Source organism: Argopecten irradians, chromosome 13 (genome assembly GCF_041381155.1).
Source record: "Argopecten irradians isolate NY chromosome 13, Ai_NY, whole genome shotgun sequence".
Taxonomy (NCBI): Eukaryota; Metazoa; Mollusca; class Bivalvia; order Pectinida; family Pectinidae; genus Argopecten; species Argopecten irradians.
Window position 1 is genome coordinate 31,196,702 of NC_091146.1, and position 19,748 is coordinate 31,216,449.

The following is a 19,748-nucleotide window of genomic DNA, read 5'->3' on the forward strand; positions in this document are numbered from 1 at the left end:
ATGAATATGCAACATGATTCAATAACTTCTTTAGAAGAGAAACAGTCGAGTCATGATCATAGATACCAATTCAAAAGCAAGGTGATCATCTAATTGCATCCCTGGTCCCAGGTACAAATCACACTATCGTTGATCTACTCCTTGGAACATTATTAATAAATATATGAATATTCATAAGTTTGCTTATAATAAATATATAAATATTCATAAGTTTGCTATAATATATAAATATTCATAAGTTTGCTCATAATAAATATATAAATATTTATAAGTATTCTTATAATAAATACAATATTCATAAGTTTGCATACCACTAAAAAGTTCAATAGAGAATATATATCAGGCTTGTGTTCGGAGATCCCAGGTTCAAATCATGAGTCTGACCTCTCTGTAGTATGTGTTACAATTTTTTTATCATGTGACTGTAAATGTGTTTTTAATACTTAAAGAATGAAATGAACCTATAATTCCAATGGAGAATTTAACTTATAAGCCAACATCTATGGTCCGATATATTGTTTAAGCCAGTAGGTTATTTTGTTCAAATCTGCTATGCAGAACGTGAGCAGGCCTATTTTAGGAGTCAATTGGAGAAGTATGAGATGTGGGTGTGCATGTATCTTTAAAAAGTTCTTTGTTTAAAAATAGCAAACCATATCTATATTATGGTACAATAATTCTTGACCCAGTTCTACTTTGAATAAACATTTTACACTTGATAAAATATGAATTAAAAAAAAAAAACATTTTAAAAGCAAAATAAATATATAAAATATTTGCAGACATGTTAACCCTACCGATTCTGGCGGAAGTCTACCGATTTTGAGGCTGATATTCCGCCTACCGCTTTAATATCCAAATATTCCGATTTCTGCAAAACATCGTCTTCAATTTTTTTCTTCCGATTTCTGAATTTTTTATAGTCGGTTGGGGCTGCCATGGTGGCTTCAAAATGCATACCAGACTGAGTAGGGGAACTGGCTTCATAATTAAGTAAACAAAGAACGTGTGAACACTCCCTGACCAACACCCACTGGTGCTAATTAGCAGCCTGGGGCTAGTTCCACCTTGGCTTGGTGGTGTCACTTGCTTATTTCACGTGTCCGAGTGTAACAATGTGTATTACGTAGGCCTACCGTAAGGAAACAATCATCTGGCCTTTCAATAAATTTTGTGCTTAAAACTAGTTAGCATCATTTCAAAAACAAAAACTTCTTATAATGAAATGATTTACTCACGTTTTTAATGTAAAATAGGCATACAGTGTCTGCTGAAAGTCATAAACTTTGCAATCGTAATGACCGCCATTTTGGAATGGGGTGATTCTAATAAAGGAGCCGGATTTTGGTATATTTTTTCAGGATATCACTAAAAAAAATTTGTTTTTGTTTTTAAGGGTAATTATTTCTCTAGAATATTGGTGTAAATTTTAGAAACAAATATTTGTAGTTTTTCTTGCATAAATCAAAAGAAAATGACTCCAGTATGTATTACAAAAAAAAAAAAAAGTGAAAAAAAACAAGCAAATAGAGTCTAGACAAAATGTATAAAAAAAAATGTGATAAATAGCATTGAAATAAAAGTATACAATGTATTTATTGGCATTTTTCATCTTCTAAATGTAATGTAAGCCTTAATTAACATTTAAAAAATACAAAATGAGCCACCAATGCAAGGCCTATGGTGATAGATAAAGTTAAATCATAATTTAACAAAATATGTTTTTGTAATTATTTTGCATTATTATTGATATTTATATATCTCTGACGCGTCGCGAAAAATGCCGCTATAATGCTACCGCTTTTGATTAAAAAATCTACCTCTTTTTGCTCACCAAAGGTTAACATGTCTGTATTTGACAAAGCCAATGCAGTATGTTTTGTAGTACTAGTAGCCAAGTTATTGTTATGAAACTAGAACCTTAATCAGGATACTGACTCTTCGTTTCTTCAGGAAGACAAATTAAAGAAAATAAATTAAGCCTTCAAGTTATATAATGATTGGTAATTTATCGTTTATTGAGATGACAGATGTCGCGCCATGAAATCAGTTCTATCATCGTCCCTTCAGTCCAGTTGAGCTAATTAAAACTTAAAAGAGACGGATAAAAGTAAAAATGTATGTGTAGTATATTACTATTTCTATGACAAAAAATCATGAACATCTAAATAAATCTCAAACTTGTATAAATGTATGACTTTAAAATTTTCAGCACATAAATGAGTTAAATAATGAAATTCCCATGAGAAACCATTCCAAAGAGATTTACGATGAGAAAAGCTTTATAGCAATCACCGATATTTAAAAGTTTCATATAAACATACCATACACTCACCTTGTCTTCGCATTCTGTTGAACAGAGATGTAATGCATGGTATAGATATACCTGACAATGTTATTTGACTATTGTTTTGAATGTTTATTTTAACAGCCACGACCATTTATAGATATCCCAGGTTTAGGTGAAGAAAAGCGGAAGAACCTAACAAGAGATCCCAGAGGGATCTTGGCGCCCACCAAAGAATGATTTATGTCTGACAATGGAAAGAGGGATCTTTTACCTGCTTTTCAAACTTTTTCAAAGAGACATATTACATATGAAATTTAAGACAGATCGCTTCATTACTTTCTGAGAAACAGTAGTGGTGAAATCCAAGATGGCGGCCGGTTGGCCATCTTGTCGACAGATCAGTCCCAAAGGTACTACATGTATACACGACTAAAGCCCAAGGGGAACCTACGCATGGAATTTGAGAGATATCCTTTCAGTAATTTCTGAAAAATAGGGGTAAATATCAAAATCAAAGATGGTTGCCAGGTGGCCATCTTGTTGACTGATAAGTCCCAAAATGCAATGCACAACTAGCTATAGGGCCCTATGGGAACCTACATGTGAAATTTGAGAATGATCCCTTCAGTACTTTCTGAGAAATAGCGGTAACAAACTTTAATTATCTAAATCCAAGATGGCCGCCGGTCAGCCATCTTGTTGACAGATCGGTCTCAAAATGCAATATGCACAACAAGGGTCCTAGGAGAACCTACATATGAAATTTGAGAAAGATCCCTTCAGTACTTTCTGAGAAATAGCGGTAACAAACTTTAACTATGAAAATCCAAGATGGCCATGCACAGGTTGGCCATCTTGTTGACAGATCAGTCCCAAAATGAAATATGCACAACTAGGGTCCTAGGGAAACCTATATATGAGATTTGAGAAAGATGCCTTCAGTACTTTCTGAGAAATAGCGGTAACAAACTTTAACTATCAAAATCCAAGACGGCCATCTTGTTGACCGATCAGTCCCAAAATGCAATATACACAATTAGGGCCCTAGAGGAACCTACATATGATATTTGGAAAAAAATCCCTCAGTACTCTCTGAGAAATAGCGGTAACAAGAATTGTTAAAGGACGGAAGGACGGACACGGACCAAGGACGAAAAGCGATTTGAATAGCACACCATCTGATGATGGTGGGCTAAAAAGAAACTTATTAAGCATGGAAAAAACTATTAGTATGACATGAAAAACCGCTTCAACAACATATTTTGATTGCTTCATCTTAAAAGCAATCTATCCTACAGATCAGATGTTACCTACGAAAATAGGGCTGTGGATTGTCTAATATGTGTCCATCCGATCCGATCTGATCCGATCCGATCCACGATTCAGGGTTGACGATTCACAGATCGGACCACGAATCACCAGTTAGATACAAGTAAAAGATTTAATTGAAGTAAAACTGTTTTTATTGATAAATCAATAATGGTCTTATATATTGATAAATGTTTGATTGACAATAAAACCATTTCTAGCAGTTTTACATTCCTTATCATTAAGCAATAGAGTTACAGGTGAAGTACAGCAGGATTCAGTCACTGTAACTGTAAAAAAAATCAAATCATTTGAATTTTGAAATGACATCATCTCAAAAATACTTCTGCACATCAATTACGGCATGAATCAAAAGTCAAACCATCTGATGTGAACAGGTACACTGTATATAAATTGTCATGGTAGGCATAACTGTTAAATCACCATATCAAAATATTTTCATTGTTACTTTTATTCTGGTCAAATACAGAAAAACATTGAGATTAAGAAAAAAATGTTTAAATCTGTAAGAGTATACGTAGTTACAATTTAATTTGGTTCTAGACCTATAGTTTTTGTTTTTAATCAGGTGATTTATGATTTTGATTCATAATTAGCCTACCTTTCGTTTTTGACATTGGGTTCACATCTACAGTACTCAGTAGCCTAATGTAATATATTCGTATTTTTACATATTTCCGACCCGTAATGAAAACGAAATCGATAATAATCTTTTACATCTCTAGAATTCAATAATTATGTTTTATCATTATTATTTTATGAAGAATTCACAACATGGCATCGAAGCAACGAAAATAACATGTTGCTAGCTTTGCTTCACGCAGCTCTTATGTACTTCCGGTCTACTTCAAGTGAAAACATCGATGATATTCAAAGTTCAGTGTATTCCTTTACAATTTTGAGCTATGACAGCATTAAAGAAGATATTATTTTTTGCTTTTGAAAGATCGCGATCCACAATTATCAGGAGTAACGAATATTTGTATCCAATCTTTCCCAATAATTCGTGAATACTCGAGTACTCGGATACTCATTACAGCCCTACTACAAAACATGTGTGTTAAATACCACGCTGAAGCATAATATAAGCCATGGCCAAGTATTTTCATAAAATGTACTACAAATATACTGCCAGCGACCAAGACTAGGTCATTGTTAGAAGCCACATGAAAACATGCTAATAATACAGAAAAATGCATCACAAAAATCCCATTTCTATTTGTGAACTGCAAGAATATTAATTAAGTAATGATTATAATAATATGAGCAGGTTGGTGACATATGCCTAATGGTTAAAACTTGTTTATCTGGTGAACTGTCAATACCGGAAGTCTGCAGATGCCCACGCATCAACCAGAGATGGATCCAGCACACAACTGTCTTAATAAAGCCGCTTTAAAAATTCAAACTCACAGCAACATGATACCTCACCCCACCAAAAGATGACGACCCCACCCCATCCCCAACAAAAGACGACACCCCCACCACACTCCACCAAAACATGACAACCCAACCCCTCACCCCACCAAAACATGACAACCCAACCCCTCACCCCACCAAAACATGACAACCCAACCCCTCACCCCACCAAAACATGACAAGTTGACAGCCCCATGACCACTCTACCAAAAGATGAAAACCCTGTAAGTGATTTCATTGGTTCCCAGACAAGGGAGTCGTTATAACCATGTTTTACTGTATATGTATATTTTGCAAACGTAAAAGGGTCTTTTATTACTTTACATGCAGTCATGTATGTGAAAAAGGTGATTGACAGAAATAAATCCCTGGAAATAAGTCCAAACAAATGAATTGATAAAACTATCACCCTCAAATTTTAACAACTTGAAGTACTCGCCCGTGACCTTCTAAATATAAATTGCACCCATGGGCCATGTACGTATATGTGCACATGTCTCTATGTTTATCATTCTTACATCTGAATATGAGTTAAACCAAATGGGATATGGTTGTCAGGTACTAATGTCAGCTGTTCTCGCTTTCCTCCATTTCCAACACTTAATTAGCACATCTTTGAATGACTGGCTTTTATTAAAATTACTAGCCTTGTTTATATGAAATAGCACAGGAGTTTGACGTCCTGTCAATAAAATATAGTATAAATATATAAAAAATACCCCTATATACTGTTTTTATATAGTATATAGGGGTATTTTTTATATAAATATATTTATACTATATATTATTGACAGAATGTTAAACTCCTGTGGTAATAAAGACACAATCAGAACTTCACGGATTGAATCATACACTTTGATACATATGGGTGATAAGTATACGATCCATAAACCTGTTCTGCTGAAAACTGTTTGAATTGCTACTGTTTATAAGCTTTATTTAGCTATACTATATTACAAGCTTACATTTAAGCACTGAAAATCTTGCAGTTGGCACCCATAGTCAATATGAATGCCAATTGGACAGAGGCATGCAAATTCAACATATAAAGCGCGTTTATATATAAATCTGATAAGAATTTTAGGATATGGCCAAAATGCAAGGCAGGCATTGATATCAGGATATAAACAAAGACTGTATCTAAAAGATCAGAATAAGAAAAAGGCAAGTAAAACCTAAAAGTAAAAAACAAATTGTAATGAAATCACAAGAGAATTTGTAATCTATAATGAATAAAGAATTCATTATTGTCAAAGACGGAACTGCCATCTGAACAATCATCTTCCATGATTGCTGGCATAACAATTGTGATGTCACAAGGATATAATGACGTCATGATAAGTGAACGGCGGGTTCATACACTAATGAATGCCAACTTCGCTTTGTAAGGCTACATTGTAGGGCAGCAATGAAAATGTAAATATAAGGATGTAATAACCAAATTAGGACTAATCTCCTTGATATGTATACGATAATTTCATATTACGCAAGTGCCCATATATGCATGATCATTTTGAGGTACAAACTAACCTGGGTCTTTTGTTTCTGTAGTAATCCTTTTGAAAACTTCCATGTCCTTTCTGAAAAAATATGAAAACAAATACTAAAAGTTTGAAAAATACCTCATTAAAATTCACTTCACATTCTTTTTATCCATTCAAATTGTAACAGCCAGGAGAGAAGAAAATGTAGAGGCCAGACCGGGATTCGAACCCGGGACCCTTCGAACACTAGCTGAGTGCTCTACTGACTGAGCTACCTGGTCACCGATGATTGACCCAGTCCAGTCCCCCTATACTCATCCCTTCTCTCTCAAAGTCTTCGCCCTCGAAGTCTTACGAGACCCTTCCAAACACCACCACTTTGGGTTATTTAGTTGGGTGCCAATTCTGTAACAGGAGGAGAAAATATAGCAGCCTGACCGGGATTTGAACCCAGGACCCTCAGAACACTAGCCGAGTGCTCTACTGACTGAGCTACCTGGTCGCGGATGATCGACCCAGTCCAATCCCGCTACAAAATTAGTCTAACATACCTGTATGTGGTTTAGGTTATGTAATAAAATGTAATAAAAATAGCATATATTTCACTGGTGCGCTCCATCCTTGAGTATGGTGCAATAATTTGGGATCCTTATATCAAAAAAGACATTGACAAACTTGAAAGAATACAAAGACTAGCAGCCAGATTCATTTCCAATGACTACAAGACCAGGGAGGAAGGATGCGTTACAAGAATGCTAGAGGATCTGAAACTACCATCACTTCAGATCAGACGTGAACAACAGAGACTGACCTTCCTATATAAAGTGGTGGAGGGGATGCTACCATCAATACCCCCAGATCAGTACTTAACAAAACAACGACCCAAAAGAAACATCAAAGCTAAGTATTACGAAAATCACATCACCACAAATGTTGTTGAAAAAAATGTCACCAGAAATTCAAAACCCCTCACGGTACCGACACACAACTGTGAGCAATACAGGAATTCCTTCTTTGTGCGTACAGTCATTGACTGGAACCACTTAGAGGAAAAGGTAGTATGTGCCCCAACATTGGAGGCTTTTAAACATGCCCTGTAAGATCCTCTCTCTACCGTTGTGTTAAAACCGGAAACGGGTTCTACAACGTATCAATATATAGATAGATATAGATAGTAATATGAAAATTTGTTTCAATAGAAATGTATTCTTCAAAACAACTTAATGTATGCATACTATATTCCTTCCACAGCATCCTCTATTTGGGTAAATGTTACTCAAATGCAGACTCTTCCATACATTTATTTACGTGAGCTTGTCCTACCTGATGATAAGTATCGAGTATACGATGTAGTCTACATAATATGCTAATGTATAATAACGGGACAGATTCAACATATGCGTGCTTAAACATTCATTAATTTAGTCACGTTATTAATTGATCCAGCTAAACTTACTTCAGTCGCCATGGCAACTTGCCGTTGATGCCGATCCCTCTGTTATTACAAGCTGCCACGACCAGGTTCAGACACACAGACGACATAATGTTTGTTTACAATGTTGAGTATTTCGACCCGAATGGTTTTCGCTTTTAAATATTGCGACTTACAATATAAGTCATCTAATTCATACGTGCATGTCAATGATGTTGTTCAGTCGTTTAGAACTTCCAATGAGCATGCTCAAGCTATGAAGAAGCATGAAGTTCAATTATTTGTGGTGGCAGTGTACAGTAGATTTGAAAAATTCAGCAAAATGAAGTGCAGGCTTTAATTATGTACACACAGCTTTTTAACCTTAAATAACATCTATATAAAAGTATATATATTTTTAATCTACACAACATTTGCAATAGTTATGCAGAGTTCAATTTTGGACAGGTCTGCTTTTTGTGGTTTTGTGAGCCTGTAAAAACCATGGTAACCAAATTTGTTTTTTTGAAAAAATGCAAAAAATTGGGATTTTCAACCCAAAATTACACCCCCTCTAGGAGAATTTTTTTTCTTGAACACAGTTTAAAACCAAGCATCACTGCCGTGATAGCGGAACTGAGCCTATTTCGACATAGGTATATCATTAAACTTTTGAGCAATCTTACCTCGTACCCCAGCTATCAATTTCTGCTGCTACAGTATCGAGTTTTTCCATCTTAGACGCACATTCGGATACCCTCTAAACCATTAATCTCGAACCCATTTTGGGGAATTTCTTTATGCAAATGTGAAGCCTGCATATAATTCTCTAGATTGAATTCACCAATTTTAGGACATATACATTTTTTAATTTTTTATGCATATAATAAAACAGGGGCTTTCTGCTTAATAAAAATCTCACCCATGGCCATTCGGTCTTACTGTACACTGCTACCTGTTGATTAAATATACGCGCCTAATATGATCTCGATCAACAAAACGCTACTGTAGGAGGACGACCAATAAAAGCGTCTACTTGACCGAGACTAAATATAATTCCAATATGAGAACTCGGCCGGATTGGGCTTTTCCGGAAATAAAGAAAATTCGATATTATGACTTTTTTATTGTAATCATAAAATGATGTGGATTTGTAGTAAAAACCTTTTTATGATTTGGGTTCAGATAAAGTTTCTGTTAGCAGTACTTACAACACGTACATTAAGTTGCTACACAGCCGATTCATCAATTAAGAAACAGGAGCAGATGAATTAGGTTTTTTTTTCAGTAACAAAAGCTTCTTATTTTATAATATTACCATCATTGAAAAGTTGGAACTTCTTATTTCACTAAAAAGATTAAAACAAAAAAAGCATCCCGAAAAAATCCATGATACTATGCAAGTGAGGCACAGGGATCCGATAATTAGTTACAGATTATATAATCATGGACCCACCATGCAGAGTGCCCTATTCTGTATTTGCATATTACAGAGTTATCTGTCCTTGCGGGTAGGTATTGATTGTGACGTCATGTATTTGAGAGCGAAACGTCATACTTTTCGGAGAAAACGACGTGAATTGCGCTCACAAAATAATGACGTAACAATCGATACCTACCCGCAAGGGAGCTAACTCTGTAATATGCAAAGACGGAATAGTACCATGAAGAGTATGTTTTTATCGTTTTTTATCAAGGTCTCTAAAACTTTTAAAAATGGTCTTAGATCCCTGTGGAATGAGGTACTGATTGCGCAGGCAACTAAAGTAAAAGCAAAAAAAAAAAAAAAAAAAAATTACATGTAACCCTGGTCAATATTAGCCGCAATATAGGGAGAACTTCTCTTTAGCTCGATCGGTTGAAAAAAGGCAGGTATAAAATTTATTGTAAACCCTGCACCCTGTTAAATACATTTATTTTTGTTTTAATTAGACATATATATACATGTATATATATATACGATTAAACATCGATTATTGTCCAAATGATAGATATTTGTTACACGCCGTAGCATCATAGTCTTGAAACGTTCTAGGGGCCGGCCCAAATCGGAAAACCACTCGGGCCTTTCCGTCATATCTTCGGAAAAACAAGGAAAGGCCCGAGTGATTTTCCGATTGGAGCCGGTGTAACGTTGAAAATGGACCTCCGTTGAAAATTGACCTCGGGTCAGTTTTCAACGTTGAAAACGGACCCCGAATGCCGTTGAAAATTGAACATGCCGTTGAAAATTGACAGTGCGTAGGGTCAATTCTCAACGGCAGGTCTGTTGAAAAATGACCGTTGAAAAATGACCTTGGCAAACTGTCAACGGATGGTCTGTTGAAATATGACCCAAGTACTTTCACATATATAACTGTTGCACAAACATAATTCTCGAATTCTGTTATCGCCATTCCTAATATAAGCGACCCTTCTGTGCTGGTATTTAAATTACGTAATCACCTCGATTTGAATTGAAATTTGGTATTGTTATCATCGTAACAAATACCTCATTTAAATATTTTAGGTGCTTGTATGTTTATTATGGAGAATACGGCACTACAAAACTTTCATTTTTTCTATAGTCATTTTGTTCGTCCGTGTAGATAATGTTAATTTAATTGTTCTCAAACTGAGGAATTGCTATATAACACTGAGGTAACGTAGTAAATAAAAAGGAATTGTTGTTATCAACTGCATGCAAAGTTTGTACTATGTGGTGTTCACTTCCGAGTACCAGTGGATAGTGTTACAAAACTATGATTATGGGATTTTTATGATTATATTTTAGACGATTTTACGTTTGTCAGATATTCAGTAATTGTTAATATATATTTATTCCCTGCAATACAAAAATGGATGTATTACATATCTGCTTATGGATCAGTTATGTTGTGTTCTGCGTATGGTTATGTTGTAATGTGTTGTTGTGTTGTTTTATATTTTTGTGCTGTTTGTTGTGTGGTGTTGTTGTGTGTTGTTTTGTTGTTTTGTTGTTGTGTGATGTTGTGTTGTTATATGATGTTGTGTTGTGAGATGTGTTGTGTTTTTGTGGTGTTGTGTGTTGTTGTTGGGTGGTGTTGTGTTGTTGTTGCGTGTTTGTGTGATGTGTATTTGTTTTGTGTGTGTGATGTGATGTTGTGTTATGTTGTGTTGTGTGATGTTGTGTTGTGTGATGTTGTGTTGTGTGATGTTGTGTTGTGTAGTGTTGTTGAGTGTTGTTGTGTTGTTGGATGTTAATGTATTGTTGTTGCGTGGTTGTGTGTTGTGGTGTGGTTGTGTTGTGTGGTGTTGTGTTGTGTGATGTTTTGTTATGACGTTGTGTCGTGTTGTTGTGTGTTGTGTGATGTTGTGTTTAGTGTGATGCGTTGTTGTGTTGTGTGATGTTATGTTTTGTGATGTTGTGTGATGTTGTGTTTTTTTTGTTGTGTTTTGTTTTGTGGTGTGATGTGTTGTTGTGTGGTGCTGTGTAGTGTTGTTGTGTTGTTGGTGTGTTGCTGTGCTGTGTGATGCTGTGTGATTTTGTGGTGTTGTGGTGTCGTGTTTTGTTGTTGTGTAAAAACGAGTTCTTATGGGGTCACTTTTCAACGGGGTCTATTTTCAACGGGTCGATGTAAAAAGTGCGCTGAAAGTTCAGTTTTCAACGGTTTTCGGGGTCATTGTTCAACGTTGAAAAATGACCCGAGGTCAGTTTTCAACGGGGGTCCATTTTCAACGTTACACCGGCCCATGGTTTTGTCCTGCATGTGTCCACATTATGAACATGAATCCAACATTTATCTCTTTAATAGAGTCAGCCGAAAATCTCCTCATTTTGTGAAATTACTTTACACATATGTGTCGTGTGTTGTTATAACAAATACAATATATAATCAATGTTTTTTTTCTCTAAGTAAAACAAATGTAATCAACTTGAGATAGTCCAGGGTTGTAGAGATCGTAAGTGATCGGAACCCCTGGATATTATAGAGGATGGGGTGCTGCAGTCTAATTACAGCGAAATGACCCTACTGTTTTCATATCATGCAGGAAATCTTACATATGCTTTCGTGTTGTTACCTGATCTTAGACCATCGATATGTATTTTCGTATGCTTTCAAGAAACCTTTAAATTTTACTCCGAAAAGGTAGAGGGCCTTTTAGTTTTTTTATCCATTTTAAATTATCTATTTATTTATTTATTTTATATATATAACCATTGATTTAGGTCATCTTAACGTAAACGACATTTTGGGTTCATATAAAATACTTTTTTTAGTTTAATAACAAAGTTCGACTCTTTTATAAGAGTCTGCCAAAAAATGACCTAATTTTAACAAAAATTGCGTCAGAGCGATGGATTTCATATATATTTATATGAAATACAATATATAATCCATGTTCTTCTTTCTAAATAAAACACGTAAAACAAATGTTCGTGTGATATAAAATATTTAATTGATATAATTAAAAGGTCGATATATATCTATCAAATTAACAAATCTTTATATTGATAATGTTGTACAAATTATGACACAAAACAAATTCTTATTAAATCACATTTTAAAACATAGGGGAGTTAACTCGTACCATATTTATTTTGTCCAGTCATACTTACCTCCCTTGGTCCGTGAACATCTGAATTTAGTGCAAATCTATTGTGTATGTGTCAACGTTTTCAGATTGACATACCAGCATTAGGACGTTACAATTTAAAGGGCCACTGACTTACCGAAATGGCTTTTGTAAGTGATAAAATTGGAATGTAAAATAATAGTAGTAGTTTTGTAGAGTCGGAAAAGATATAAGCTTACCGTTGATAATACACTTATCATCAAATTCTAAACAATTTAAATATGAAAAAATTTAGGTAAATTTTCATTACGCGGGTCGTCTTATGATTCCCACCGTCGTTGACTACCACTGCGCCATACGGCAAAACAGCGAAATGACTTTTCTCACTTAGCTTATATTACACGCGGAATCTTATATTTGTTTGGTGTTGTTACAAACGCCATCTAAAACTGGACTGTAAAAGGAGACCCGTGTTCGATTCCTGGTCGGGGCACTCGACAGGAATGTGTATTTTCCCTGTTCTTTTACATTGGCGCCCAACTAAATAACCCATGGAAGGAGGTTAAAGAGTCTCGGGTTGAGATTTAGGAAATCTCAAGAAAAACAGGGGGAGTAGTGTAAAAGGAGCGGGTCGGTGTGGTTTGTACATAGTGTTAAATACGGTCTCTGTCACTCAGCTGACGGAGCATGCTTCTTTGGCTCAGTCGGTAGAGCCGTAGATTTCCACGCCGGAGATCCGGGTTTGATTCCTGGTCGGGGCACTCGACAGGGGTTTGATTCCTGGTCGGGGCACTCGACAGGAATGTGTATTTTCCCTGTCTACAGGGCAATAAAGGTTGGATCTTATGCTTTCACCCCTGAAGGCATCCTCGATGTTCTAGGGCTTCCAATCACTTACGATCTCTACACCCCTGGACTTTCTCATAGTAAAACTGGAGGCAACAGAATAGAACAGGTAACTTAGTCATTTGATGTACATCAAAAGAGCCGTATAACGGTACACTGTGGTTGACTCTGTGGCTTTGATGTTAGGCGTCGCTCTCTCTGTAGTCTTCAAATGAAATATTTGCTAGCCCGTGATTGGTCAAATGTTTTCCGCTGAGCTGCCTTCAATTTCATTATGAGATAGTCCAGGGGTGTAGAGATCGTAAGTGATCGGAACCCCTGGAATATCGAGGATGCCCTGAAGGCAATGATCAACAACCTTTTAGCGCGTAGTTCTAAGTGTAATCACCACGTGTGTATTTTCCCCATTGATGCGTTCTTTGGTTTTTTTTCTGAAACCTACTACAATACTACGGTGGCTGGGAAAGGACATGAAAAATAAAATAGTATTTGGTGTGAACGCAATAATCATTATCAATAATAATTATTTGTCACTAAGTAATTGAAAGTGAAATTGTCGTGTTTACTATTGCGTTCATAATACAATTATTACGTTCACACGCAATTATAAAAATAATACTATTGCGTTCGCACGAAATAACTTTTCATTTTTCATGTCTTTTCTCAGCTACCATATCTATCATGGTGCGCTAACGCGCACCATTGGCTATGCTAGAACATCCAAGATGTTACACACCAATGCATGTCAAAAATATGACTAATGCCTAAATAAACTGTAAAAATGTTAAATGAAATTGTAAACCACAACTTGGCTTCATGAACTGACGGTATGTACTCATTTCACTGCACTGTAGATTTAAATACATTGTACAATGATGTGAACAGGACTGTCAATAATCATATTCAGCTCTTATTTGTTCGTATAAAGTTTAAAATTATGCATTACGCCTGTGGTGTGTGCGTGAGTTAGAAGCCTACACACACACACACACACACACACACACATACCCGTTTACCAAGCAAAGAGAGGTCCAGTTTCTTAACTGATTTCTAAGTAAGTAAGCGAGGACTCCAAGTTATGATAGAGATATCGAAATATGGTTTTGGAATTTCGATGTAAAATACAATATTTAGTATTTATATCACTGCAGATACATCGATATTTAAATTTTAAGAAGTGAATATTTTACATACATAGAGAGGTAAATACATGTACATATGTGATCATATACCTCGGTATGTATACATGTCACACTTTAAAAAAATGCTGACTTATTATATACCAGAAATGGTAATCATCACTTGAATTTTTTACATATTGAAAGTATAAACAAAAAAAACTTACGACATAAAATATATATTCCTTTACATGTCACTGAATGTAATTAGCTGGATATAACGTCAGTGATAGTAACCCCTGGGGTATTGAGGGTGAGTGGTAAAACTGTATCCTAGCGAGGTAAATGAAGTTACCTCATTTAAACGGTATATTGTTTACACACAGTGTGGAAAAACTGTCTCAGCCTTGTGAGGTAAATAAAGTTACCACACTTCAACGGTATATTGTTTACACACAGTGTGGTAAAACTGTCTCAACCTAGCGAGGTAAATAAAGTTACCTCACTTCAACGGTATATTGTTTACACACAGAGTGGTAAAACTGTCTCAGCCTAGCGAGGTAAATAAAGTTACCTCACTTCAACGGTATATTGTTTACACACAGTGTGGTAAAACTGTCTCAGCCTAGCGAGGTATATAAAGTTACCTCATTTATACGGTATATTGTTTACACACAGTGTGGAAAAACTGTCTCAGCCGTCTGAGGTAAATAAAGTTACCTCACTTCAACGGTATATTGTTTACACACAGTGTGGTAAAACTGTCTCAGTCTAGCGAGGTATATAAAGTTACCTCATTTAAACAGTATATTGTTTACACACAGTGTGGTAAAACTGTTTCAGCCTAGCGAGGTAAATAAAGTTACCTCACTTAAACGGTATATTGTTTACACACAGTGTGGTAAAACTGTTTCAGCCTAGCGAGGTATATAAAGTTACCTCACTTAAACGGTATATTGTTTACACACAGTGTGGTAAAACTGTTTCAGCCTAGCGAGGTAAATAAAGTTACCTCACTTAAACGGTATATTGTTTACACACAGTGTGGAAAAACTGTCTCGGCCTAGCGAGGTATATAAAGTTACCTCATTTAAACGGTATATTGTTTACACACAGTGTGGTTAAACTGTCTCAACCTAGCGATTTACATTAAGTTACCTCATTTAAACGGTATATTGTTTACACACAGTGTGGTTAAACTGTCTCAGCCTAGCGAGGTAAATAAAGTTACCTCACTTAAACGGTATATTGTTTACACACAGTGTGGAAAAACTGTCTCAGCCTTGTGAGGTAAATAAAGTTACCACACTTCAACGGTATATTGTTTACACACAGTGTGGTAAAACTGTCTCAACCTAGCGAGGTAAATAAAGTTACCTCACTTCAACGGTATATTGTTTACACACAGAGTGGTAAAACTGTCTCAGCCTAGCGAGGTAAATAAAGTTACCTCACTTCAACGGTATATTGTTTACACACAGTGTGGTAAAACTGTCTCAGCCTAGCGAGGTATATAAAGTTACCTCATTTAAACGGTATATTGTTTACACACAGTGTGGTAAAACTGTCTCAGTCTAGCGAGGTATATAAAGTTACCTCATTTAAACAGTATATTGTTTACACACAGTGTGGTAAAACTGTTTCAGCCTAGCGAGGTAAATAAAGTTACCTCACTTAAACGGTATATTGTTTACACACAGTGTGGTAAAACTGTTTCAGCCTAGCGAGGTAAATAAAGTTACCTCACTTAAACGGTATATTGTTTACACACAGTGTGGTAAAACTGTTTCAGCCTAGCGAGGTAAATAAAGTTACCTCACTTAAACGGTATATTGTTTACACACAGTATGGTAAAACTGTCTCAGCCTAGCGAGGTAAATAAAGTTACCTCACTTAAACGGTATATTGTATACACACAGTGTGGAAAAACTGTCTCGGCCTAGCGAGGTATATAAACTTACCTCATTTAAACGGTATATTGTTTACACACAGTGTGGTTAAACTGTCTCAACCTAGCGATTTACATTAAGTTACCTCATTTAAACGGTATATTGTTTACACACAGTGTGGTTAAACTGTCTCAGCCTAGCGAGGTAAATAAAGTTACCTCACTTAAACGGTATCTTGTTTACACACAGTATGGTAAAACTGTCTCAGCCTAGCGAGGTAAATAAAGTTACCTCATTTAAACGGTATATTGTTTACACACAGTGTGGTAAAACTGTCTCAGCTTAGCGAGGTATATAAAGTTACCTCATTTATACGGTATATTGTTTACACACGGTATGGTAAAACTATCTCAGCCTAACGAGGTAAATAAAGTTACCTCAATTCAACGGTATATTGTTTACACACAATATGGGTAATTTGAGCTTTCCCATATAAAAATATTACAAGTCAATATATGAATTTGAATTACTCAACTTTTATTTTTCCCTCTTAGCGTTGACTTACATGTAACGCTAACTTCTGAAGCAAAACAATGTCCCTAATTTATATTGCCCACTCAGGATTAAGCCAAAACAAAAGGCCCAATTAACGATTACATGACAATCAATTCAACAGTACTAGAAATCTGTTGTGAACAATTTCACAAATGGGTGTTCTTTACGTATTTAGCAATGCTGCTCCATATATATACTTTTCCAACTTAGAAAGTGTATAATTATATCTGAAAGTTTATAAAAGAATGTTATAAAGGACCGGCCATACGGGTCAGGTGAGCTAATAATTATACTACATATGTATATAACAAAATATCAGCTGTACAGGTTGCCATGTCCAACTTTGTATCATCAAAAAAAGTAAGAACACTTGAACATTTCAGTTAAGTTTCAGCTGAAGTGCTCTTAAATATGTTCAAAATAAAATTTCAAGGTAAATTTCAGATTGTTTGAAAAAGACTTTGGTCAGGAACATCCCAGGACCATTTTGGGCAAGTTGCAGGTAAATCGTACTTGTGGAACTAGAGTAGAAATTCATTATGAACGACAGACAGCGGACGACAACAGATGACCCTTTGGGTCAGATGACCTAAAAATCTGAAGAACTTTATGCAAAAAAAAAAAAAAAAAAAAAAAAAGGCAGTGACTTTGCAATGATAAATCCTATTGAGGGAAACACAACTTCATTGTATGGATATTATGTAATATGCACATTAAAGAGACTGATTAAAATTGGTATGATGAGATTAGCAGATAAGATCTACTGAGTAAAACAAACATCAAATGGCATATATAAGTACTTTAAAGTTGATAAAATTGTTTTTCTTTGCAAAAATGCTCATGCATTCCTAATATATTCCACCATAATGTTTCAGACATTTTTGTAAGATCTCTCTTACTACTTCATGATACAGATAACCAGCTTTTAAATATCCTTATTTGAAGCATGAAAAATGTTTGTAACTTCATTAAATATTTTGGACACCATTGAAAACATCTTACTAGTCCTTGCATGTTTAAACAGAATCTGAACCTTATATGATTCCAAATAAACTAGAATCACATGACCACATATTACAAATTGTCACCCACTGGCAATTGATTAATACCTGGTATTTACATTCCCAAAATGTTAACTAATAAGTTTCACATAATATCATCTATTTGATGAACAAATTCAATGTTAACAAATGATACATACTGGTAACCTAATAAAAGCTAAATCAAGTTGTTTATTTGCGATATTGCATCTATAAAGTCCATGCTCAGAGCAACTTGATCACTGCATTTGCAATTTTTTTGTTTTCCTTTTCTCATTCATAATCCAATTATGTATCGTATTTTTTATCTTTTTCCATCCTAAACCTTTCAGACATTCATTGGCAGCAATGGCATTGATACAGTCTCTCATTTTCAACTCTTTGCGCATCAATATGTTTTCTTTAAACATTTGCTTGAGACAGGTCTGTTGTTTAGTGTTTAAGATGACTTGGCCTGAAAGTAAAGACAAGCTTGTAGTTAGAACATGTAAGGTACCATTATCAGCAGCTTACTTCACTTGTGATCCAACTTTTATATGAAAAGTTGGAAGCCAATGGAGACTTTGTATGTCTTATTATTTAAGAAAACGAAGCAAAAATTATAATGAAAATTATAATGGTAACGCTAAAGATATTATATATACCTCTTTTAGTATGACAGGGTTTCGAATGAGCCGTTGGACTGGATTGAGGGGTTACTGAAATGGAAAATAAAAATATATTGCATTCAAACTGACTTTTATTTAACAATATGTTTATGTACAACAAGTACATGCATGTGTGTAAATTATTGCAGGAAGCATTAATGACCACTTACTTAGTGCAATATTTACAGAATCTTAGTTTTTATTTCATATATGAGATTTTATGAAACAAGTCTTAAGAAGTTTTTATTTTAAGCTGAGCAAAAATCAAAACTTTGAGAAAGTTGAAAATCTCTCCATGTCATATTACACTAGATACACTGTTCAAGCAAATGTTGTAAGGGGACAATTTACACATACTGTAATTAGCCGACATTTAGCTCCCCTCCCCCTATAAGCACCCTCACTTTTTTCTGGAGAAGAAGTTGAAGTTGAACAATGTTTTACAATATGCGCTGACTCTAACATCAGCATTGTATCCCACATTACATGAACTTGTTGGTCTTTCATATGTGAATCACATAATAATGCGTCTCTAAGGTTAAAAGGCATATGTATGTACTATATACTGTAACAGATAAATGTGTCACAAATACAGAAAGAGTTTTAAAAATATGTCTGACTTTTTTCGTTCACAACTTACATTTTGGTTCACTTACAAGCGCCCCCTTTGTTACAATTTTGTAAGCTCCCAGGGCTCTAATAACCTTGAATACAGTATAGAGAAAAAAATATATTGGTAAATTACATAGGTTCTACAGGGGTAGCACAATTTCATTTTATGGATCACACCATACCTTGCTCAAGTTGTAGTTCATTATCATCCGAATCTGTGTCGTCTCTCTCTCTATATCCTCCCCCTCCTGGTCATCTTCTATGACAACATCTGAAGTACATCATATAAAAGTTGTTTAAAATCATTTATAAACATGCAAAATCTATACCAAAGAACATGAGAATGAAGATAAAACACTTGTGTAAAATACACTAACCTAGATATTTCAAATATTAAACCTAGCTTAGTGTCACCTCAGTAGATTTTCAAGAAAATGAGCTTGGAATTAAATACCAGACTTTGGTCAACTTTCTTCATTGTATCAAAAAATTAGATATTATATATACAACATAGGAGCATATTAACCAAATGGTGCCATGATCACTGGCATTACCGACACAATCCGACTTTA

General features: G+C 35.1%; 1 protein-coding gene and 1 long non-coding RNA gene across 3 annotated transcripts in view; both read right to left on the minus strand.

Annotated features, from left to right (window-relative positions):
• The window catches only part of LOC138305505 (uncharacterized), a 32,270-nt gene extending 23,421 nt beyond the window's left edge, over nt 1-8,849 (minus strand). Inside the window, exons 1-2 of one of the 2 annotated variants that reach the window (XM_069245761.1) lie at nt 8,620-8,849; nt 6,569-6,618 (exon numbers count right to left, since the gene is read on the minus strand). In XM_069245761.1, coding sequence (XP_069101862.1) covers nt 6,569-6,618; nt 8,620-8,669 — 100 coding nt within the window. In that variant the 5' untranslated portion in view covers nt 8,670-8,849. Of the gene's footprint in view, nt 1-6,568; nt 6,619-7,978; nt 8,263-8,619 lie in introns of those variants that run through there. The other variant, XM_069245760.1, reaches the window with a different exon arrangement.
• A 7,989-nt stretch (nt 8,850-16,838) lies between these two features.
• LOC138305575 (uncharacterized) lies at nt 16,839-19,407 on the minus strand. The gene is made up of 3 exons (XR_011205722.1): nt 19,359-19,407; nt 18,562-18,615; nt 16,839-18,371 (listed from the first exon to the last, which is right to left on the minus strand). It is a non-coding gene; the product is annotated as an uncharacterized lncRNA (long non-coding RNA).
• Nucleotides 19,408-19,748: the final 341 nt, after the last annotated feature.